Consider the following 25189-nt stretch of genomic DNA (forward strand, 5'->3'; position numbering starts at 1 on the left):
CCTGTAAAGGGCCCGGCCTAAGAATTGAAGTTCTAAGGAGGAAGAGGGGAAGGGAGCAGGAGGGAGGAAGGGGAGAGGGGGGAGGGGGAAGGGGAGAGGGGGGAGGGGGAAGGGGGAGGGGAGAGGGCATGAGTGGGAAGGAGGGAGACCATGCCATGTGGACAACCGGCATTTAGTAATGGGCCCATCAGTCAGGCATACAGGAGGTGCTCAATAAATGTCCACTGGGCTCCCTAGTATGGCTCGACTCGTCAGCCCTGCCTTCCTTTCCAGGTGGAGAAGGTGTGTGGGCAAGTAGACCCTTGGCCCTGGACCTGGCCTTCCCCCACCGCTCAGAGGGGTGACTGAACCTGCACCATGGCTGCCTCAACCCCCAGGGTGGCCGTGAGCCAGCTGCCCCTCTAAGGCCCCGAGGCCAGGGACCTAGGCCTGGTCCTCACCTCCCCCTTCCAAGGGCTTGCGGGGTGCGGCCCGCCTTACCCGAGTCGGCACCCAGAGCCCCCCACCTCTGCTCCCTCCCGCGCAGCCAAGGTGGGCCCAGCAGCCACGCCTCCCACCCCACCCCAGCTGCTGGCAGGTCCACCCCATGCCCCTCTGGGCCAAGACCCTCAGGGGGATGAGCCCCAACACCCCACCATCACAGGCAACCTGGGTGAGCTGGGAGCCTAGGGCCACTTACCCCAGGACCTTCGTAGAAGGCGCTTTGGGGCTCCCCGGGGTTATCCAGGAGGTCGTCGCTGTCGAGCTGCAACAAAACCCGCGCCCCAACAAGGCCGAACGTCAGCAGGGCCCGAGCAGGTCCCGGCACTAGAGCGGCACTGATGCAGGGCGACACGGGACAAAAAGACGCAGGAGGGGGCTGGCGTATATGAAAAGCTTTGCCCCCAGATAAGAGGTCCACAAGAAAGGGGCTTGGCCACAGACTCAAAACCCAGGCGCCCTCAACACTGAGCCCGGGCCTGGCCTCCGAGGTGCGCCCTCAGCCCGGCGTGGACACCAGCATCTGGGTCTCTGCCTCAGTCTCTCTGGTAACACATCTTCGGGACCTGCCCCAGGCGCCACCTTCTCCCAACCACCCCAGTCCCTTCTTACTCACTCACTCCTTTCTCTATACAGCCCCAGTACCTGGCATGAACCCACCTAGGCGTCCGGCACCCCTGTCTCTGGGGCAGAGAACTGCTCTGCTGCCAGGGCCAACATCAGGGTGTGGCGCCCACTTATGCGCCCATGAGTGCTTATCCCAGGCTGCAGCCTCCCTAGTTTCTCTCCAGAACCCCAGATTCCAATGTCCGACAGCCCCAAACCACCATCTGAGCGGCTGCTCTAGCCCAAATCCAAGAGTCATCCTGGACAATTCTCTCTTCCTCGACATCACCAGCAAGTCCAGTTGACTCCATGTCCCCCAAAGGATCCCAAATTCGAAGCCTCATGCCTCCTCCACTGCCTGCCCTGTAGCAGTCTCCTCGTGCCCACAGATCATTTGATTCTCCTTCTTTCCAGAGACGGAGCTCAATTCCCTTCCCTTGGAGCGTGGGCTGGACTTAGTGACTTGTTTCAAAAGAATATGAGGCAGAAGTGATGGCATGTGACTCTGGACACAGGGCCATAAAAGGTGCTGTGGCCACCCTGCTCCCTCTCCCTGGTCAGTGGCTCTGGGGGAAGCCAGTTGCCATGCTGGGGGGATGCTCAGGCAGCCCTGCAGAGAGGCCCGTGTGGCGAGGGGCTGAGGCCTAACCACGGCAGGTCCCCTGGCCCCCGCCAACATCCCAACGCAACCCCAGGAGAGACTTGGAGCCACACCCCCCAGCTCGGTGGCACCTAGGCTTCTGGCCCTCAGAAGCTGCGAGATAACTAATGCTGTTTCAAAACGCTGAGTGTTGGGGTAATTTGTTACACAGCCATAGCTAGCTAATGCAGTCCCTCCAACCCCCCACCTTGCAGGCTCCATTTTATTCCATTCTCTGGGGTGCATGCCAGATTATCCCATTTAATAACCATCAGTTTCCAGCCACACTCAGAATAAAAGCTTAACTTCTCTACCGGGGGCTTCCAGGCCTGGCATGATCTGGTGACTACCATCCATTCCAGTCTCACCTCCTACCAAGTCCCCACTTCAGTGTGACCCCACCAGTCTTCTTTCTGTTCCTCAAACACGCCAAGCACGTTCCACCTTGCCATGTGCTCTTCCCCCTGCCAGGAGCTTCCTGGCCGTCTCTGTTGGAGCCCTTGGGTCTTATCTTCAATGTCACCTCCTCAAAAGTGAGCCTCCCTGAGCATACCAGTTAAATCCCTCATCCCCATTCATTTTCTTTTCAACTTCTTTTGTTGTACAAGTGCCATTATTATTTCTTATCATATCTTACAGGGCACTTTCTGCCATCGCCTTTATTACTTAACGGCTTCATGTTGACCAAGGAAATGTCTATGGCGTGAGGGCAGGGATTTGCCATCTGTTTTGATCACCACCGTAGCCCCGGTATCTGGCCCAGAAATGGCACAGGGAGACTCAGACAGAGCCAAGGGGCTGTGTCTCACTCCCTGTCTCTCCAGCTCCCGATTCCATCCACCCCCTGCTCTGAGTAAGGTCTCACCCTGCCCCAGCACTTACCTTCTCGGATCCATGCAAGAAATCATTGAGAGCCTGAGGGTCACTGAAAGAGAGAAGGGAAGAGACACTGAGGAGGTGAGGAGTGGGGGTGGAAGGTGATGGGAAGGACAGGGATGCTCTGGGACAGAGGGCAAGGGGCGGGGAGCCCATTACTCACCAGATCACGTCTAGTAAGCATCTCCCGTCCTCATCATCCATCGCCACTGGATGGGGAGGGGCCAGGTAGAGGGCGAGGGAGACAAGGTTAGATTTTGGTAGCTTGCTTGGCAGCCCCCACCCCTTCAAGGACCATTCCCCAGACCCAGGTCTCCAAGGGGTCAGAGTTTCTGCTCCCTTGAGCCTGTGGGGAGGGGAAGGGGTGGATGGGAGCACCGCCCAGGTTCCCTCCCCTGCCCAAACCTCCTACCAGGGGCAGCTTCCTTCCCCTCCCCTGCATCCCATACTCCCTCATCTCTTTACCCAGCACCTGACAATGACCTCAACCAAGGCTGACTGAGCCCTGTTGATGGGAAGATCTGGGCTAAAGGCTTCACACACATCTAACTAAGTCAGTCCTCACAGCATCCTCAGAGGTGGGTCCTGTCCCGCTACTGTACAGATGTAAGACTAGTGGCACAGATGGCCATTACCCATCTCTCAGCTGGCAGAGCTAGGACTTGAACCCAGGCAGGAGAGCGCCTGAGCCTGAGGTGGCGAGGCCACGAGGAGCTGTATCAGCTATCTATAGCTGCATAACAAGTTCCACCCCACCACGCGGTCTGTCACTCTGAACACAGGACCTGGCCCAGTGTGGCAGTGGGCCAAGGGTTTGTCCTACAGAGTCACTGTAGGCAGCAAGAAGCACCTTATGGCTCAGTGTTTCAGGCTCTTCTTTAAGACTTTTGCAGTGAGGTTCTTGAGGAAGGGAAGGATGAAGGGGGAACCCAGGCAGAAAAATGGGAGACAGTCCTATGAGATGGGCACTGAGTTAGAGAAGCCACTGGAGTGAAGCTGCCATCACAGTAACAAAGATGAGGATGGTTAATGTTTGTCAAGTGCTCAGGCATTATCCTAAGCACTCCACAAATGTTAGCGTGTTCAATCCCAGGGCGGGAAGGGACATTATGAGATCCATTCTAAAACAAGGAAACTGACATTCTCTATACTTGCCCATTCACTCTTTCCTCTCACCTATCTATTCTTTCAATCAACCAGACAACTAACCACCCATCCAAACAACTACCTACCCATCCATCCATCCACCCATCCAAACAACCATCCAACCAACCATCCATCCAAACAACCATCCATCCAACCATCCATCCAAACAACCATCCATCCAACCATCCATCCAACCATCCATCCAAACAACCATCCATCCAACCATCCATCCATCCATCCATCCATCCATCCATCCATCCACTCAACCATCCATCCATCCATCCATCCACTCAACCATCCATCCATTCATCCATCCACCCATCCAAACAACCATCCAACCAACCATCTATCCAAACAACCATCCATCCAACCATCCATCCAAACAACCATCCATCCAACCATCCATCCAAACAACCATCCATCCATCCATCCATCCATCCACTCAACCATCCATCCATTCATCCATCCACCCATCCAAACAACCATCCAACCAACCATCCATCCAAACAACCATCCATCCAACCATCCATCCATCCATCCATCCATCCATCCATCCATCCATCCATCCATCCATCCATCCACTCAACCATCCATCCATCCATCCACTCAACCATCCATCCATTCATCCATCCACCCATCCAAACAACCATCCAACCAACCATCTATCCAAACAACCATCCATCCAACCATCCATCCAAACAACCATCCATCCAACCATCCATCCAAACAACCATCCATCCATCCATCCATCCATCCACTCAACCATCCATCCATTCATCCATCCACCCATCCAAACAACCATCCAACCAACCATCCATCCAAACAACCATCCATCCAACCATCCATCCAAACAACCATCTATCCAACCATCCATCCATCCAACCATCCATCCATCCATCCATTCCTCCATCAACTCATCCAGCCAACTATCCATCTCTCCCTCCATCCTTTCAAACTTCTAAACATCCCCCCACCCTTCCACACATCCCTGCAACTCTTCATCCTTCCAACTCTCCAAACCTCTCTCCAATCCACCCATCTTTCTCTTCTTGCAAACTCACAAACCAACCCATCCCTACATCCTCTCATTCTTCCATCTCACCACACATCCTGTGGAGTCCTTCCTTCCCAATAACACATACAGGGCACAATAAGAAATGCGATTTGATTCCTGAATGGAGAGAATGCACAGCCCAAGGCAAGGGAGCTCTTAACCTTTTTTGGGGGGCAGAAGTGCTTGACCTCAATAAGGATGTGGTAGCTGGCATGGGTCCCCCACCCCCATAAAAACAAATATAAGCACACAGAAAAAATCCTAAAGCACCCTTGGCTGGATCAACAGCATTCTCTCAACTCCCCTAACAGTCTCGGACAGGGACTTCCCATAGTTGGTTGTAGGTCTTCTCTGAACGATTCTTTAGAGAATCTGATGAAAACTGAAGACCCTCTTGCAGGAAACTTGCATGTGGGCAGGTTACTTGTGCTTTCCTGGGGTTCCTGGATGAACCCCCCCCCCCTTCATGGGCCCCGGGTTAACAAGCCCAATCTAGAACAGGGTACACAACAGAGACAGAAACACACACCTCACACGCAGGCTCTCACGTGCACAATCACTCTTCCTTTCAGAGCTGGGGGTGGTGCCTAGAGACCCTGCCCTCAGCTCTGGCTGCACTCAGAGGTGGTGCTGACACGTCTCCTGCTCCACGTCCTAGCCCCTTACCTATGCTTCCTTCTCCCTGGGTGGCCAGACCTGTGGCCTAGAAGCGCCTGCCTTCCCAACCACCCAGGGGGCAAGAGGACAAGAGCTGTAAAAAATCTGGGAAAAGGAGGAAAGATGAAAGGTTGGGGAGCTGGTGTGGAGGCAGGAGGATGGCCCACATGACCCAGGGGGCCCAGGCTGGAGAGGGAAGGACTGAGCGATGTCTCTAAGCCAGGCTCTGCTGAGAAGGAACTCTCCTTCCTCACCCAGGGCCAGGGTGGGCTCAGGGAGGTGGAACAAGAGCGGTTGCCCTCCAGGAATGAATGAATGGGGGTTCTCCCTGGTTACCTGCGCTACAAACGAATCATGAAGGAAAGGAGGGGGGTGTCCACTCCAGGTCTATGCGGGACCCCCAGCTGGGGACTTGGGGATCGTCCTTTCAGGGGCCAGCTGTGGGGAGAGAAGGAGAGAGGGGCCGTGAGAAAGTCAGTGAAAAAGAGAACGATGGAGCCCAGGAGAGTGACGGGGGTGGGGTGGGGGCGGAGGGCTGTGGAGAGAGAGAGAGAAGGACTCAGGAGAGGGTGAGAGAGGAGAGGATAGACATGACTTCAAAACCACAAAAGAACACTCTACCTCACTCACAGGGCATTGATCTAATGACATAACTGTGATAATGGTAAGTCTCTGACAGCGGGCCACTACACGGTGGGCACTGTTTTGTTTCTTTTTAACAGTTTTATTCACACACTTTACAATCCAACCTAAGTGTACAATCAATGCCTCTTGGTATAATCACATAGTTATGCCTTCACCATTGCAGTCAACGTGAGAACATTCTCATTTCTTCCAAAGAATTAAGACCCTATACCCCTTACACCCCCCTATTATTGACATTTAGCTCTGATTAAGTGCCTTTGTTACAATTAATTAAAGAAAATTACAATGCTACTTTTTAAAATTCGATTTTATTTACCTTTTGGGGTGGGTGCTGTTTTAAGGATGTATTAAATACGTTGCCTCCTCTAAATCCCTGAGGCAGGTCCTGCTATAATCCCTGTTTTGCAGATGAGGGGACTGAGGCACAGAGAGGCGAGGGACACAGACCAGAACCCACAGCTAGGAAGAGGCCACGCTGGGATTTGGACCCAGAGCCCCACTCTTTACCATCATCCCAGAGACGGTCCACTCATCATGTTTTCTTTTGTGTTTTAAGACCTGAAGCAAAAATGGCAAAAAAGTTGAGATAAGATGAAGTTAGGAGATGGGCCTGTGTGTCTCTGTTGCCATTTCACGGGTGCTGGAAATATTTCAGACTTGAAAACACAGAGTGGCACAGAAGAGGGAGGCAGAACAGGAGCTCCAAGCGGCTTCCCTTTTCTGGTCCCAGATCCTGGAGAGATCTAGAAAGATCTAGAAACAATCTATCCCGAGAGCCTGGGGAATCCTGGCCCACCTGGACTCTGGGTGCACTGCTCCTGGCCTGGAGACGCTCACAGAAGGCAACCCACAGCAGCTCCCAGAGCCACCAGCTTCCCGCGCCCCCTTCCCTCCTCCTCGCTCTAGTTTCGTGGGTGACCCCAGCTCTGCAACCTTTCTACCCGCAGGACCAGAAGCAGAGGTGGGGGAGCCCCGGACAGCGGCTTCCACAAACGGGGTCCGCAGGTGGACGGCAGCATTCAAGGAGGTGGGTCCACAATGCTCTCTGGGAACTTTTCTGCATTTTTATTTCAGTGGTAGAGATACAGAAAGGAATGGGGAACTTCTGGGGAGAGGGAAATGTTCTCCATTGTGATAAGGGTGTGGGCTACACAAACGCTCAAAATGCAACTTGTTACGATGTGTCCATTTCACTGCAGGACATTTTATTTAAAAATCTGTAAAATAATAACCGAGTGGTAGTAGGTGCAGGGAGAGAAGAAACAAAAATGGGAGGACATGGATGTGGTGAGAGCAGGTGCTGGGTGCTCAGTGGGCTCAGGGAGTGAAGCGGGCTTAATTCCAGTCCCATCTCTCACGTGGAGGTTGGGGGCGCTTAGCAAGGGCCTGGCCTGGGTTTGCACACAGCAGGTGCTGGGGTCGCTACTTCTGGCATCGAAGTTTTTATTTTGTATTATTAAACATCGCTGGCTAGTGAGAACTCCCTCTGGCTTCCAGCCCTGCCTCCTGGCCACCAGTCCCATCTCTACATAACCTCCCAATAAGTATCAAAACTTTCCCCGATTTTGAAGGTCAGAAATCAGAAGGGCCAGGATGGCTGCATTTTTAAGAACCCCCAGATTCCGGTGCAGCTGCCGCTGCTGCCGCTGCTGCCGCTGCCATGTACCCACCTAGCACAGTCCTGTGCCCTTTGCCTAACAGATAAAAGCCCTTTGCTGGAAAGGTAGCGTTGTGGGTGAGAGCTGGGCAAGCCTGCAGCACCTGCTCAGCGTATGGCAGCTAGCAGGAGCACAGGAAATGTCTGTGGAGTGAATTAATGAACTCACAGAGGAAGGTAAACAAATCCATTCATTCATTCAAGGGTGAAAAGGACATTTATTCAGCACCAACTGTGTGACCAGCATGGGGGAGAACCGAAGATACCACAACAAGCAAACCAGACCTGGTGCTTGATTGAGGGGCACATGCCAGTGGTTCTCAACCAGGGTTGGCACTGCAGCCGCCAACACACACACACACACATACACACTCAAGAGCTATGGAAAAAGTGATGGGGCGTGTGCACAATTAGTGGGCAAAGAGTTGTCCAGCCAAGACCGTTGCTAGCACCTTGCGGACAAGCCCTGGTAGGAGACTACTCCCAACAAATCGTTGACTGCCCCTGACCGTGGGCCTATTCTGGAAAGATGAGACCTCCGGCCCAGCTGATGTCAGGGGTCACCCTGTGACTTGGTTTGGTCAACGAATTGGACGTGGATGCACTGTACCCCCTCGAGCAGAAGATTTAAGAGTCATCACATGGTTCCAGTTGAGTCCCAGAATGGCGTGGACACTGCCAACCCACGATGGACATGCACATGCACGAGCATGAGAAATGAGCCTTTGTAAGTGAAAGCCATTGAGATCTGGGGGGTGGGGTGGGGGGTGTTCACTTGTTACTGTAGCATAGCTTAGCCAAACTGACTAATATGCACCTTGAAGAGCCTACATTTCCTGAGTGCTTTGCTGGTACCAGGCCTGGTGGTGATTCCATACACACTGATTCTTCCCAATTCCCAGGGAAGCAGGAAGAATCACAACTCACATTTCACAGCTCAGGAAACAAGAGACTCTGAGGGAGAGGACAGGTGCCTCAAATCACACTGCAGGCCAGAATTTGAACCCAGACCTGTGATTCTGAAGAACCTCACTCTTAACCACCATGCTATAAAAAGCAGGAAAAGCAGGGCCTGAAAACCACAGCCAGCTGAAGAGAACAGCAATGACGCAACAATGACAAAGTGTCCTTCCAGAAAATTCTGTGAATTCCTCCAGCACTTGTAATGCAATAGGAGTTCTGCGTTGTCATCAAGAGTTGTGCAGAAGCCAAACTGCTTAGCAGAATACGGAATTAAAAGTCCCTGCTAAACTCTAGAAACTGGCTAATTTTAATTTTCTTTTTTTAAAAAGGTTATTGTGGTAACATGCATACAACATAAAATGTTACCATTTTAACCACTTCCAAGTGTACAATTCACGTGCTATTTTAAATTACATTCACCATGTTGTGCTTCATTACCACCATCCAGTACCAAATGGCCGATTTAATTTATCAGTACAAATTTTAGGAGCCCTTAGGTTACTTGCAAGTAATAAAAACAAAAGCATACAGAATCGTATCACTTGCTGATAAGAAGTGAAGAAGATGTGGCCAAGTCCATCTGTTGCTTTTTAAAATACCAAATCCCCACCCCTCCTCCTTCCCTGCTCAAGAAGGCTGAAGTGGTTCAGGGTAACACTTGTCATTCCAAAATGTAAACAAAAAAGTCAGTCTTCAAAAAACAATGGGTCATGCCTTGGAGGGTTATGAAATCAAATCGTCAGGTTGTGGCCAGCATTTAAAAAAAAAAATTGTATGTAACACAATGGATTGGTATAGAATAAAAATATTACAGCGCTTCACACATGGCAAAGGTAAATATTCATTTGTGAAACTGGTCTGCTTAAGTCAATCTGGGTGTGGACAGGTATTTTGAGTCATGTAAGCCATAAATATTCTTTCTTACTGTGAGTTGTGAACTTAAAAAAAGCTTTAAAATCACTAGACTTAAGCCAGGAGTACTCTACCTCCTTTATCGGACACTCGCTTTCCCCGCCTTCCTTGCAGCCACAGTAGCCACAGTTCTGTAAATAGTAAAACCCTAAGTGCATAGACTTGGGTTCTGCTCAATAAGACTATAGGGGAAGATTGTGGGAGGCTTTGGGAAAGTTTTTCTTCCAGAATACAAAGAGAGTTTCTCTAAGGATAAAGTCTTTTTCTCCCTGCTTCAGGCTTTGAATACAGCTGAGATGACTGGAGCTGTGGCAGCCATTTCATAACCAGAAGCCATTGAACCTGAGGCTGATAAGCCCAGTAACAGAGGATGCCTGTTGGGTTCTTATCAATTCCTCATGGGCTGCCTGGGCCTCCAGATTTCTTGCTAAGTAATCAATAAATATCATTTTGGTTTAAGCCATTATTAGGTTTTCCATTATTTGCAGCCAAACACATCCTAAGACAAAATAACTTGCATTTCTTAATTTCCTGTAACTCACTGTGAGGTCTGGTTGACAGACCAACATAGCCAAGGACTGTACTCTGTGAGCCACTTACCGAGATGAGAGGCTCAGCAAAATGGGAGAGGGGTAGAAAAGGAGATCTGAAACTAAGGCCGCTGTGAGTGATTGCAAAAGCAGTCAGACATTCTTCTCCTCCCTAGCCCCATTCTCTTCAAGCCCCTCCTATCAAGAGATGGGCTCTTCTACCCCACCCACTGACCCTGAGCTGGCCTTTGATTTGATTTGCCAATAGAACAGGGTGGAATTGAGAGCACGCTTTGCTGAGCCTTCGCCTTGAGGGACCTGGCACATTTGCACTTTTTGCCAAGCAGCCACGTACAGAGGCCTGGGCTAGTAGCTCTCTAGAGGGTGGGGACAGGTCCCTGTCAACCCCAGCACCCAAGCCAATAGCAAGCCAAGCCCCAGAAGCAGAGCTGCCTGGCTGGCCTATAGCTGACCAGAGACACCTGGTCAGGACCAGAAGTCCCCAGCTGAACCCAACCAAGAGGATCATTAGTAACAGTACATGATTTTGTTTTAAGCCATGGAGACTTGAGCATTTTCCAAAGACAGCTGCAACAAAATCTCCCCTCCCACATGATCTTCCACAATGTCATCTCACTACTTCCCTGGAATCAAGGTGAGGCTGACTCCCTCAACCACAGAGTGTAAGGCAGCCACGCTTTGTGACTTCTCAGGCTAGGTCATAAAAGGCGAGTCGACGTCAGCCTTGTACACTGGAACATTTACTTCTGACAACCTTAGCCGCCATTCCAGAAGCCTGGCCACCCGGGGCCGCCATGATATGAGGAAGCCCAAGAAGCCACGTGGAGAGACCATGAGTGGGTGCGTGGTTGGCAGCTCTGTCTATAAGTCATCCCATCCCTGCGCCAAACATGTAAGTGAGGGAGCTTCAGCTCCCATCTAGCCTCCTCCAATCTTTGAGTCTCCCCAGACATTGTGGAGCTGAGACCTGCTGTGCCATCCTTGACGGGCAATGTCAAAGTCCTGACCCAGAAAATACACAGACACAGAGCAAATGGTTACTTTAAGTCACTACATTCTGGGGGTACTGTGCTGTGTAGCAGTAGTCACCAGAACAGCCTTTAAATGTAGGCGTTGTTTGTTACGCAGCAACAGCTAACTGATGCGGCTATCTTCAGCCTGCTTGCCAGACTAAGGGCCAGCCCACACCCCATACCTGACCCACCTAAATTTTATCCATTCTAGCTCCCAAATCTCTCCCATCTACCCCTCCATTCCGTCACCCCATGCCTGCCCAAATCTAGGCCTCGCCATGGCTCTGGTTGTAACAGTTGTTAAGATGCTGAAACAGCTCTTTAACGACTGGTAAGTAAATGCTCCTAGTACCTCACGGTCCCCTTGGGACCTCCTGGGATACTCCCATGACCCTACAACAGGGAGGCACCACCTGGCACCACCTCCCTCCACAGCATGCCACTCACTACTTGCCTGGTGCCCCGGCGGTACTGCTGGTTACCTATTCTGAATGTCATTGCTGCATCCACCTACTCACCTACTTCCCCACTGGGCACCTCCTATGTTCCCACCCTGTGCTGGGTGCTCGGACACAATGCTGGACAAAAATGGACAGCGACCTTGGTGGAGCTCAAGCCTCTAGCAAAATCTTCAGACAAGCCATATGCAAATGACCACATAAAAGCCACCTCCTGGGGTCCGAGGCCCCTTTGCTTCTGCCTCTCTACATCCTCACTCTCGCTCGCTGGCCTCCCGCCTGACCCACCCCAACCACAGCACCGAGCCCTGCCTGGGAATACTCTGCAGACGTCTCCCTGCCACGTGGAAGTCTGGGTGTCTGAGACCGTGCAGATGCAGTCCCATCTGTCCTCGGCTGCCATCACCTCCCTGCTTCTTCATCACTATGGCCACTGTTGTTGAAGGCTAAGCACCAGTCCTGTGAGGCAGATGCTACCACACATGTGCCCACTTCCTAGGTGAGGAAACTGAGGCAGGCGGAGAAGGGTGAGTTAACTCGCGGAAGGACACACGGGTGGCAGCGCTGCAAGGCCCGGGCTCAAACGCCAGCCCTGAACACGACGGTGCCCGCCCGGCCTTCTACCCCGGCCCTGCCCTGACGAGGGCCTGCCGCAATGACCTTCCTGGTCCCCATCTTCCACCAGCAACCTACCCAAATCCTCCTCCTCTCTGCCGTCCTGAAATGCCGGGGCTCAGGCAGCTCACGGCCCACACGCGGGTGGGCAGGGCAGGGGACAGCTTCCCGCGGCGGCCTCGGCACGCAGGCCCGGAAGTCGCACTGCTCTGACGCGTTTCCGAGGCACCTGCAGCATCCCAGACCCTGTGTACGTGGCCTTCTTTGGACAAAGGGTCTTTGCAGACATGGTTAAGTTCCGGACCTCGAGAGCAGCGCCTCCGGGATTAGCCAGGTGGGGCCTCAGTGCAGTGACAAGTGTCCTTTCAACAGATGGAAGGGAAGACACAGGGAGCCGCGGCGACGGCCACGTGGAGATGGAGGCAGAGATTATGCCCGTGATGACACACCGCAGCCCGGGAGTGCCTGGAGCACGGACACCGGGGGAGGCCAGGACGGCTTCTTTCCCTGCCAAGACCTCGGTTTTAGACTTCAAGTCTCCAGAACCGAGAGAAGAAATGCCTGTTGTTTTCCGTTACCAAATTTGTGGTAAGTTGTTATGACAGGCCCAAAAAACTGACACAGCATCTAAGTGTGTACAGTAGAAGCACACACCGTGTGCTGGGCACACAGGCCATGCACAGGCCACAGTGCACAGTTGCACAGGCTGCTCACTGCAGAAAGGAGCCTGGCCGAGGGGGCAAGTGCCTCAAATCCAGCATCTGCCTGGAGAAAGGGCTTGCTTTCCCTAACTGAGACGAAGGTTTCGCGGGGCCGTGCCCTCTTGGGGAAGGCACCTTTCTCAATGCCAAGCCAAGGCCGACAGGGCTAGCTGGGGTCCTGTGTATGTAGCCCCCCCGCACGATGTGTCTACTTCAAAGCCAGAAAAGAAAAGCAGGGGAAAGAATGCTGATTCCTCGCCCAACCCTCTTGGGAAAGGGAGAAAAGAACAATTTGAAGAGCAACTAAAATCGACACACGCTTTATTTTTAGTGGTCTTTAGGTTTCTGAAACCGCTAAATTTGTTTAACGACAGAAAAGGGCACCTATAAAATTTAGATTGCTCATAAAGCAACCAGCGTGTCAAGCTCCTAAAAGCCTCATTTGAACAGGTAGTTACACACCAGAAACGTTTCCTGCATTTTTTCTTTTCCCTTTTTGCCATTCACCACTGTTCTAAATGTGGCTATAAAGCCGCAGCTTGCCAAGAAAATCAGGTATCTTGAGAGGTTTGGGATTTTCTTTTAATGCTAGTTTATAAGAAACAGGGAAAACCCTGGGAAAGAAGCAGGACTGGGAGTGGAGCGAAGGGAAAACAAAAGGCTTGACGGCGCCGTGTGGAGGCCGGGCCTCCCCAGCACCAGGCAATGGAGGGAGCTTTGAGCCTAGGAAAACATGGAGCTAAGAGGAGCAAAGGAGAAACAAGAGCCCAGGGCACATCCAGCACAGGCATCCAGACCACGGAGTCCCACACTGGAGCCTGCACCAGGGACATCTGGAGGACTTTAAAATGCAGACGGTTTCCGAATCAGCAGGTCTGGGAGATCTGGGAAGGGGCCCAAGAGTTTGAATTTCTAACAAGGGCCCAGGTGATGCTGACACTGTTGCCACGGCAACACGTGGGGGCGCGCTGCTCTAGAAACCGCTGTCTGTCTCTGCTGGTCCTTCTGGGTCTGGTTCTCAGTCCAAACACAAGCCACCAGTCCCTGCCACTCTCCAGGCCCCAAAAATGTGGCCTCACAGCTTCCTCGCCGAGACTCAGGAGTGCCAAAGAAGATGCTGAGGGTCCAACGTGGCCCACAGCTTTCTCTCTGAGACTCAGGAGGGCCGAAGAAGATACTGAGGGTCCAGCAGTCACTCCCAACCCCATCTTCTTGGCAATCAAAGCTTAGGTCTGGTTTCATTCAAGAGAAGGACAAGAGATTCCGAGAGACCCAGAGGCCTGGCAATCCCAAGTCGCCAAACATCTCTGAAATGGCCTTCTGCTAAATGTCTGGTCTCAGGAGAGAATTAAAAGCCTGGATTACGTAAAGATAAACATACACCTACCTTATGACCCAGCAATTCCACTCCAAGATATTTACTCAACAGAAGTGAAAAGCACATCCACAAAAACACTTGTACAAGAGTTTTCACAGTAACTGTACACACAAAAGCCCTAAACAGATAAATGGATAAACAGAGCCCCATGATGGAACACAGCACAGCAGTAAAAAAGAACTATTTATACACACGACATCATGGATGAATCTTCAATGCGTCATGCCCACCCAAAGAAGCCAAACACAAAAGACTACACATTGTGAGCCCATTTGATGAAGTTCTAGAACAGGTGAAACTAATCTACAATGAAGAGGGGGAACACAACACGTCACAGGTTTGGTCTCTGCTGGAGGAAGCAGTGACTGGGAAGGGGCAGGAGAGAACCTTTGTGGGTGATGGAAATATTCCATGTATCCAGATTGGGATGAGGGTTAATGGGGATTATGCATCAACTGGGTACATCCAGCATCTTACTGCACACGAATTATACCTTGGTAAAGCACCACCAGCCTATAAAAAAGTCTGCTTATGTCAATACCCATCAAGGTGGTAACACATTTACCTGCCACTACAAATTTCACCTAAGGGAACGTGTCCTACCAGCTCACCCAGAGATATCCAAAATTATGCATCTGGGGGGCTTTACACCAATGTCCGTAACGGCAGGAGCCTGGAAACAACCCATTGGCCACCAGTAGGGGACTAGTAAATAAACTTCGGTCCAGCCACACGGGGACCTGGCTGTGAAAAAGAACAAATGGCTACTCAGCATGTGAAAAGATGCTCAACATCATTAGCCATCAGGGAAATGCAAATCAAAGCCTCAAGGACACCACTTCACACCCACTAGGAGGGCTAGCGTCAAAAGACATCTCAGTACAAAAGTTAACTCAAAATGGATCAAAGATCTAAACATTAGGTCTAAGACCATAAAACAGTTAGAGGAAAATGTTGGGAGATATCTTATGGATCTTACAACTGGAGGCGGTTTTATGGACCTTAAACCTAAAGCAAGAGCACTGAAGAAGGAAATAAATAAATGGGAACTCCTCAAAATTAAACACTTTTGTGCATCAAAGAACTTCATCAAGAAAGTAGAAAGACAGCCTTCACAATGGGAGACAATATTTGGAAATGATATATCAGATAAAGGTCTAGTATCCAGAATTTATAAAGAGATTGTTCATCTCAACAACAAAAAGACAGCCAACCCAATTACAAAATGGGAAAAAGACCTGAACAGACACCTCTCAGAAGAGGAAATACGGATGGCCAAGAGGCACATGAAGAGATGCTCAATGTCCCTGGCCATTAGAGAAATGCAAATCAAAACCACAATGAGATATCATCTCACACCCACCAGAATGGCCATTATCAACAAAACAGAAAATGACAAGTGCTGGAGAGGATGCGGAGAAAGAGGCACACTTATCCACTGTTGGTGGGAATGTCAAAGGGTGCAACCACTGTGGAAGGCAGTTTGGCGGTTCCTCAAAAAGCTGAATATAGAATTGCCATACGACCCAGCAATACCATTGCTAGGTATCTACTCAAAGGACTTAAGGGCAAAGACACAAACGGACATTTGCACACCAATGTTTATAGCAGCATTATTTACAATTGCAAAGAGATGGAAACAGCCAAAATCTCCATCAACAGAAGAGTGGCTAAACAAACTGTGGTATATACATACGATGGAATATTATGCAGCTTTAAGACAAGATAAACTTATGAACCATGTAATAACATGGATGGACCTAGAGAATATTATGCTGAGTGAATCCAGCCAAAAACTAAAGGACAAATACTGTATGGTCCCACTGATGTGAACGGACATTCGAGAATAAACTTGAAATATGGCATTGGTAACAGAGTTCAGCAGGAGTTAGAAACAGGGTAAGACAATGGGTAATTGAAGCTGAAGGGATACAGACTGTGCAACAGGACTAGATACAAAAACTCAAAAATGGACAGCACAATAATACCTAATTGTAAAGTAATCATGTTAAAACACTGAATGAAGCTGCATCTGAGCTATAGGTTTTTGTTTTGTTTTGTTTTGTTTTGTTTTGATTTTACTATTATTACTTTTATTTTTTTCTCTATATTAACATTCTATATCTTTTTCGGTTATGTTGCTAGTTCTTCTAAACCAATGCAAATGTACTAAGAAATGATGATCATGCATCTATGTGATGATGTTAAGAATTAATGATTGCATGTGTAGAATGGTATGATCTCTTAATGTTGGGTTAATTTCTTTTTTTCCGTTAATTAAAAAAAAAAAAAAAAAGAGAAGGGATAATTGGAGATGAAGGGATACAGACTGTACAACGGGACTGGATATAAAAACTCAGAAATGGACAGCACAATACTACCCAATTGTAATGCAATTATGTTAAAACACTGAATGAAGCTGCATGTGAGGTATAGGTTTTTTGTTTTTGTTTTTTTTGTTTTTTTTTCTTTCTATTATTGTTTTAATTCTTATTCTGTTGTCTTTTTATTTCTTTTTCTAAATCGATGCAAATGTACTAAGAAATGATGAATATGCAACTATGTGATGTTATTAAGAATTACTGATTGTACATGTAGATTGGAATGATTTCTAATTGTTTTGTTAATTCTTTTTTTAATTAATAATAAAAAAAAAACCTAGTTAAAAAAAAAAAAAAAAAAAAAAAAAAAAAGACATCTCAGTGTCCAAAAGGAGGTGGAGAGGCCGGATCTCTCCCACCTGCTGGTGGGAAGGTGCACCAGTGCCCCCTGCTGTGCATTAAGTCCAGTGGCTCCTCAAAAGGTCAAGTGGATGCCTTAGACCCAGGAAGGCTGCGCCGAGGCGTACACCAGAGGCCCGAAAACAATCCCACAGAAGCTCACATGTGAATGTTCATGGCGACATTATTCATAAAAGCCAAAAGGCGGAGACGACCCAGGTGTCCACCGACAGACGCCTGGATTTTTAGACTGCGGCCCACCCATACAATGGCGTGCTACTGAGCCATAAAGAAGAATGACGCTCTGAGATGTGGTGACAGGCGTGAACCCTGGAAATGTGCTAAGTGAAAAGATGCCAGTCACAAAAGACCAACATTCTAGGCTCCCATTTTATATGAAATGGCCAAAAAGTAGACAAATCTGTAGAGATGGAAAGTAGATTTGTGGGTGCCAGGCCTGGAGGGGAGGGGGAATGGGGAGTGACTGCTGGGCGGGTTTCCTGTGGGGATGAGGAAAACGTTCTGAAATTGATTGTGGGGATGGTTCTATGACTCTGTGAAGAGGCTAAAACCCATCTCACTTTATCTCGATAAAGAAGTCATTGACAAGAAAGAAGAAAGAAGAAAGAAGCCATGCTGGGCGTGCTGGTAGGGAGTGATGCCGGACAGGACGGCGGCAACCTGGAAAGGGGAGACACAGAACAGTGCGCACAAACACGCTCTCACCACTGCTTAGAACAGAACGGTAACTGATATCCTAAATGCTTTCACATATCTGAAGAAATTCTGGAAGGTTCTGTAGACACTGAACGCACTGGGTACCTGTGAAGAGGGACTTGGCAGGTGGGGACAAAGACGGGAGAGAGACTGTATACTTTCCAAAATAATGCTTGGTTTCTCACCCATGTGTTAGCCATTCTAAAAGCACATAAAAAAAGAAAAAGAAGTATTATCTAAGCCATCGCTAGGCAGGTTAACTGTTACTTGCAGCCAAACGCACACAAACTAAAACCCCCTTAGTGAGTGGGAAGCAGAACGACTGATTTCCCGGACAATGATGTATTCCAAGAATCAGCCAGCCCTGGTGGGCTCCCAGATGCCGGGCATCTTCCTGTTTCCAAATGGCCCCTCTCTGCCCTTCTCCAGTTCCTGCAACCAGCACCACCATCGAGCCTGTCTGCTCACTGCCTGGACGCCTCCAGGACTTCCTCACAGGCTCCCAGCCCTTCTCAACTCGGTTCCCCCACTCAGCGGCCAAAGCAATCTGCTTTATTTAAGGTCGTGTTTCTCAGTCATCCTCCTTCTTGCAGCCCTTCACAGACTCCCTACTGCTCCACTGGGCAAAACGCTTACAGCAGCAAGGAAAGCTGCCCTCTCTGCCCTCATGTCCTACCAGCGGGACTCAGACCGTAAGCAAAGAAATACAACAGACCCAAGTGCAGGTGACGGCAAGGGGGATGGAGGATGATGTATGGGGAAGGGAGAGAGGTGCGGTGGGGGTTCACCTGGGTGCATTTTTAGCTCACGAGGTCAGGACAGCCTCACTGAGAAGGTGCCACCTGAGCAGAGATGAGCAGGGGCTACCTGAGGGTAGGGCATTCTAGGCAGAAGGAAAGGGTAATGCAAAGGTCCTGAGGCAGCAACAGGCTAGGGTGCCGGAGGGCCAGCAAGGAAGCGAGGAGTACCTGGAGGAGAGGAGGCCAGGCACACAGCGAGGGCCAGGACACATAGGGCGGCTATGGGCCTTAGCAAAGACTTTGGTTGTTACTGTGAATGAGTCAGGAGCTGTGGGAAGGCTCCAAGCAGAAAAGGGGCAAGGCCTGACTTGGGTTTCCACAGGCTCTTGCTGAGTGGAGAACAGACTGCAGGAGGCGAGGATGGGACAGTCGAGGTGGGAGGCAGCGGGGTGAGAAGGGGCCGGATCCTGTAGATAATGGCAGCGCTACGGGCTCTGTAGGTGGACCGGGCAAAGGGTGTGAGAGCAGAGTCAGTGAGCCTCCGTATCTGAGATGGACAGGAGGGCAGAGGGGCTGAAGGCGGATGGCCAGTCAGGACACAGCAGCAACGCGGAGGCACGAAGAGCACAACCTCATGCAAACTCTCTCATGCCACCACCTATCACACTCTTCATCGAGGTCATCCTCACCATCCTGAAGCTACTACTCACCTTATTATGAGAGGGCTCCACCCCCCACCCCATCCCCACCCTAGGGCAGAGCAGGGCGGCTGCTCGGGAGAAACCCCTGAAGTGGGAGCACTCCCAGGTGACGTGGAGGCCTCCGGCTCCTTGCTGACACTCTGCGTCTCGTTTCAGAATCTGTCTTTACCCCGAAGTCTCAAAAAGTCGCCAGGTTTGCATTTGACTTTGAATCCTTAAGCTATCTGGGCTTGACTCTGGTATAGGGTGCACGGGAGGGGTCCAGGCTCCTCTTGTGGCATATAAATGACTTGTTTTTTCGGGGGAGGGGTTGGTCCCAGCTCCATTTCCCTTATGAAGACTCCCCTTCTTCCCCACTGATCTTGGCAGGGACCAGAAGTCCATACACACCTGACTCTCCTCCTGGGCTCGTCCTTCTATCCCTTTGGGAGAACGTCTACTTCTATTGATTTTCTAACCTAGGAGATAAAGCAGATTCGACCGGACAGGGAATCGGCATGTGGACTGACGCCGGGCGGAGTTGAGGGGCCGGGTAGGGCACTGCGGTCCCCCAGGGGAAAGCAGTGACGCTCCTTCGTTTGACAACACACAACACAATCCCGCTTTTTGGGTGTTCGATTAAGGTGACTTATGTTACACTATCAACTTTTAAAAAATGTCCACAAAGAAGCCAAATGATTAAGGATAATATTAATAATGTACAAACCCAAAAGGTCATATACGATTCCATGTATATGAAATATCCAGAATAGGTAAAGCCAAGGAGACCTAAAACCAATGAATGGTTCCAGTTGGGAAGAGAGGGACGGGAGACACTGACTAATCAGTACGGGCTTCCCTGTGGCTTGATGAAAATGGCCTGGAACTAGAGAGAGGTGAAGGTCACACAACATTGTCAATGTACTAAATGCCACTAAATCATACACTTTATATATATAATATATATATTATCTTTATTTATTTTTTATTTTTTTGCATGGGCAGGCACCGGGAATCGAACCCGGGTCTCCGGCACAGCAGGCGAGAACTCTGTCTGATGAGCCCCCGTGGCCTGCCCTAAATTATACACTAAAATGGATAAATGGGTGACAGCTAAGAGCCTGGACTTTGGAGCCAGACTCCCTGGGCTCGAATGCCACTCTGCTTCTAACCTGGACAAATCACATCACCTCCCTGAGCCTCGATTTCCTTCTCTGTAAAATGGGTTTTAAAACAGTGCCCACCTCACAGGGTTATGAGGGTTAAAATGAGCTGAAGCGCGCACACACACACACACACACACACACACAGCAGGGCACACGTGCCCTTGATATTCAAGTGCGTCGCCCCCTCGGCCGGGGTCAAGGTCAAGAGCGACTGCCAGGGCGACGGCACGTGCGCAGGCTGGGAAGTGACAAGCGCACCGGTGTACCTCGCGGTCCTGCCCCTCAAACCAGAACCCGTCTAATCACGAGAAAATCATCAGGCAAATCCCAAAAGCGGGGCCTCCTACAAAGCATCCGGCTAGGTCGCCTCAAAACCGTCCAGATCATCAAAAACAAGGGAAGTCTGAGAAACTGTCATGGCCCAGGCAGGGCCAAGGAGACATGATGCCTAAATGCGACGTGGGGTCCCGGCGCAGGGACAGCACATTAGGGAAACTGAGGGAATCAGAATGACGTCCGCACTTTGGCTGACAGCAACGCACCATGTTGGTTTCATTTGTGGCAAACATGCCGTGGTGATGGCAGATGTTAGCAACAGGAAAACTGCGTGTGCAGCATGTGGCAACTCTCTACGACCTTTGCATCTTTTCTAGAAATCTGAAATTATTCCAAAATAAAAAATTTAACTAAAAAAAAAACCCTACCCATGCCAAAAAACAAACAAACAAAAACCCTCAACAGTCTTCAATGAACCTAATTATATAAATCTATTTTTAAGAAGTGTTGGAGACGCAGCTCTGGCCTGCGGCCTCTGAAAAGTGCTGGGCGCGGTCCCGTGAAGGTTTGGCTGGCAGGATGGACAAGGTTGTGTGGCCTTCCTATGTGGTCCTATCAGGCTCTGTGCCCTCTGTCCCTCTGATTCCATCCCATAATCTTTATTCTCATTCCCACACGGCAGCCAGAGGGACCCCGTTAGCACTCAAGCCAGTTCCTCTCCCTCCTCAGCTCCGCACCCACCATGCCTCTGGTCTCACTCAGAATAAAAGCCCAAGTTTTCGCTGGGGCCTCACAAGGCCCCACACAATCTGCCCCCACCCTCTGCCCCCGGTTCCTGCCTTGCCAATCTCCTTGACTCTCATCCAGCAGACATGTGTCTGCCTCGGGGCCTTTGCACTTGCTGTGCCTGCTCCCTGGCACTCTTCTGGCTTTACTTCCTTTTCTCAAATGTCTTGGGTCAGTGAGTCTCACTTCACTCCTATCTGTTATTATACTCCCTGCCCCCACCCCCAGCACGGCCATCCCCCTACCCAGCTCAGTCATCCCCCTCACACCACCCGGCCCCTTTCTCCTGCTCTGCTTCTCTTCAAGGCACTGATCACTATCTGACAGGCCGTAATTGTGGTTTACTGCAGCTGCTGCCTGTCTCCCCTGCAAGGGAGCGCTGCAGGTTTCTGCCTGCTTTGCTCCTGCTGTGTGAACACTGGCCGAGGGGCTGCACCAGGACCTGGTGGGTGGCCGGGGCTGGAGCTCTGCAGGGGGAGGTGACAGATCAAAGCCCAACAGGGGAGCAGGGTGGGGGGGGCACAACCCAGACTGACCAGGGGTTCAAAATGGGGGGCCAGCCACTCAGATGGGAGTGAGACCCAGGGGAGCCAACGGGGACCTGCGAGCTGGAGGTGGGAGCGGAGGTGAAAGGTCACCGGGGCGGGGCACAGCCAGGGCGACCAGCTGGTTTCAGAAGTTGAGTCCGTTGCAGGGGGCAGTGAAGCTGGGCACTGGCACAGACAGCAGCTCAAAGGGGAAAGGGGAACTGAGCAGCGGTGGTGACAGGGCAGAGAGGCTGTGAGGGAAAGAGCAGTTTACAGAGAGAGGCAGAGGGGGACAGAGAGTCAGAAAGACAGGGACAGAGAGAGGAGGTGGGCACATCTCCACAGGCCACGACCACACAGACCACCGGGGCTCACCAGGAGGCAAAGCAATCCAGCCTGTCTACACCAGTGGCTCCTGCCCACTAAATGCCAAGGGCACCCCCAAACCCCCAAACCCAGACAAATGTGCAGAACGTCCCCCCAGGGGCGCATGGTCTCCAGATCTGGACACTCACAGGCCCACGCGGGAGAGTGACAATGTGGACAGCGTGTGGGCAGTCGCCATGGATGTACACAATTCTTGGTGCCATGAGCAAGACTTAAAAAGTTCAAAACAGCAGCCGGGACTGCCCTCCTGGCTTCCACCCACCCCTCCTTCAGGAAGAAGGGTTCCCGACAGTGTGGGGTGTAGGCTCCAGATCACTCCTACCCGGCATCAGGAAGGGCCTGGGGCTACACTCTCAATAACCCCAGCCTTATGCATAATGGATGGATGTGGATCAAAAGACACATTCTAGAATGTTCCCGACACCACTGAACTGGAAACAACCCAGACCCCCAACAACGGCAGGATGAATAAGCCACATAGAATATTACACAGCAATGAAAAAGATACTAAACAACGGAGACACACAACATGGAAGAATCTCAAAAACATTCTGCTGAACAAAAGACAACACATTGTGTGAGTCCAAATAAAAAGGACAGACGCAGGCAAAGCTAAGCCCTGGAGTTAGAATCAGGACGGGGTTCCCTTGGGGTGGGACTGGAAAGGACGTGAGGGGGCTTTTGGAGGGTTGTCACGTTTTGCTCTTTTCTCTGGGGGCTGGTTACGTGGGTGGGTCCAGTCTGAAATCTCATTAGCTTTTTGACACTTCTGTGTACTTTATGTCATAAGTAAATAAACAGTTCCAAAACAACAAAAAGGGGAAGAAAGCAATAAAAAAGAATAACTGGGACCCTACTGCTGGTAGGAATGTCAAATGCTACAGTCACTGTGGAAAACAGTCTGACAGTTCCTCAAAAGGTCTGACATAACGAGCCAGCAATTCTGCTTTGAAACATTTACACAGACGTCTGTATCAGCATTATCCATAATGGCCAGAATGGAGAAACAATCCAAATATCCATCAACTGACGAATGGACAAACAAAATGTGGTCAAGCCTTAGAATGGAATATTATTCAGCCATGAAAAGGAATGGGTTCTGACATTCCCTAACCTCAAAGACATGATGCTGAGTAAAAGATGCCAGGACAAAAGGCCACATATTACAGGATTCCATTTATATGAAATACCCAGAACAGGTAAAGCCTAGAGACAGAAGGCAAATTAGTAGGCGCCAGGGCTGGGGTTGGGGGTGCAGGGGAATGTGGAATGACTGCTTATCAGGTACAGGGTTGCCTTTCGGGGTGATGAAAATGTTCTGGAACTAGACGGGGCTAATGGTTGCACAACACTGTGAACGTAATTCAATGTCACTAATGGTAAATTTACGTTTTGTGCATTTTATCACGATAATAAAATAAAAGGGTCAGCTCAGGTCCCTCTTCTGCTCCCAGCCTTCTGGTGCGTCCCCGCACTTGGCACAAAAGCAAAGCTCTCTCTGTGGGCCACTCGGCCCTGCCCCCGCCCATTTCCTCCCTGCCCACTTCCCCTTGTTTTCTAGATTCCAACCGCAGGGGCCTCCTCACTGTCCTATAATCACACCAGGCTCGGGCCAACCTCAGGACCTTGGTACCGGCTGTTTCCTCTGCCTGGAAGGCTCTTTCCCCAGATACCCACATGATCCATTCCCTCACCTCCCCCAAGTCACTGCTTGGATGTCACCTACTCAGTGAGGCCTTTCCTGATGACCCTATTTAAAAGTGCAGCCACCCCCCAGCACTACGCCCCCTTGCCCCATGCTTTATCTCTGTCTAAAATAGGTAAATATTTTACTGACTTATCTTGTCTGTTGTCTGCCTCTGAAGCAGACATTTGGGAAATATTTACTAAGTATTGAGTAACCACAAGTTGCACAACTCTAGGGGGAGCCATGCCTACCTGTGGATTTGTGCATCTATATTCCCACAGGTTGGATGCAAAGGGCTGCGGGATAGCCATGTCTGTTTCTAGTTCTATGAAAGTACCACATGGAGACCCAAACTGACAACGACTCAGAGTAAGATGCCTGGCTCCGTCCCTCACACCCCCTGCAGAAACTCTGAACAATAAGCAAGAACTGGCAGAAACATCTTTCTCAAAGATCTATAAAACAGTTAAAGGAGTGCAAGAACAAGACCTGCACTAAATTTAGAAAAAAAACAGTAGGATTTCATGCGCCCTGGCCGGCCCCTCCCCTCTTCCCTAGCGCAGATGGAGCCCACCCACGCGCCCAGTGCAAGGATCGCCAGCGCGGGCTCCGGAAGAAGCAGAGCAACCCTCGTGCACGCACTGGGAGCCTGTGCATCTGGTCCAATCTGTTTGGTGGTGGCCTGAGGGTCCTGCTGTCCCAGAACTTGTCCTCCTGTAGAAGGCGCACACAGGGCCTCCCACAGAGAGCTGCAGGAAAGCAGTTACATGGTTGCCTGGGGCCAGGGACTGCTGGCTGTCGGGCCTGGAGGGCAGTGGCCAGACTGTGAGGAAACTGCTTCCCAGGGAAAAGGGGACATTCAGAACCATAAATAGGGGCATTCCTAGGGCCACGTGCACATATCCAAGACAAGATACAAGGCCAGAAAGGATCAGGGAGGCCCCTATGCTTTGGCCTGGAGCTATTCTCCAAACTCATCATATGGATATGCTCTGAAGGAGAGCACTCCCACAGGTCGATCTGCAAAGACCAGGAAAAATATTTTCCTTTCTTCACTTCTTTTTTTTTTCTTGTTATTAGCTCTTGACATTCGAAGGAAGCTCTGTCATACTACTAGCAACACACAAGTTTAAGGAACAGATCTAAATTTC

At 50.4% G+C, this 25189-nt stretch overlaps 2 protein-coding genes across 9 annotated transcripts in view; one reads left to right on the forward strand and one right to left on the reverse strand.

The window, feature by feature from the left end:
* Positions 1 to 25189, reverse strand: part of BICRA (BRD4 interacting chromatin remodeling complex associated protein) — an 83371-nt gene that overhangs the window by 22725 nt on the left and 35457 nt on the right. Inside the window, exons 2-4 of the mRNA XM_077131313.1 lie at positions 2766 to 2811; positions 2609 to 2651; positions 680 to 745 (exon numbers count right to left, since the gene is read on the reverse strand). Of these exons, the coding sequence (XP_076987428.1) occupies positions 680 to 745; positions 2609 to 2651; positions 2766 to 2806 (150 nt within the window). The 5' untranslated portion in view covers positions 2807 to 2811. The remainder of the gene's footprint in view (positions 1 to 679; positions 746 to 2608; positions 2652 to 2765; positions 2812 to 25189) is intronic.
* The window catches only part of LOC143658905 (uncharacterized), a 31356-nt gene continuing 17046 nt past the window's right edge, over positions 10880 to 25189 (forward strand). The window contains exons 1-5 of one of the 8 annotated variants that reach the window (XM_077131314.1): positions 10880 to 11079; positions 17669 to 17817; positions 18383 to 18514; positions 19387 to 19423; positions 19600 to 20151. In XM_077131314.1, the coding sequence (XP_076987429.1) occupies positions 17706 to 17817; positions 18383 to 18514; positions 19387 to 19423; positions 19600 to 19624 (306 nt within the window). In that variant the 5' untranslated portion in view covers positions 10880 to 11079; positions 17669 to 17705 and the 3' untranslated portion in view covers positions 19625 to 20151. Of the gene's footprint in view, positions 11080 to 17668; positions 17818 to 18382; positions 18515 to 19386; positions 19424 to 19599; positions 20152 to 25189 lie in introns of those variants that run through there. The other 7 variants (XM_077131315.1, XR_013163364.1, XR_013163362.1 and 4 more) reach the window with 7 other exon arrangements.

The sequence above is a fragment of the Tamandua tetradactyla genome, chromosome 16, assembly GCF_023851605.1.
Source record: "Tamandua tetradactyla isolate mTamTet1 chromosome 16, mTamTet1.pri, whole genome shotgun sequence".
In the NCBI taxonomy this organism is placed as follows: domain Eukaryota; kingdom Metazoa; phylum Chordata; class Mammalia; order Pilosa; family Myrmecophagidae; genus Tamandua; species Tamandua tetradactyla.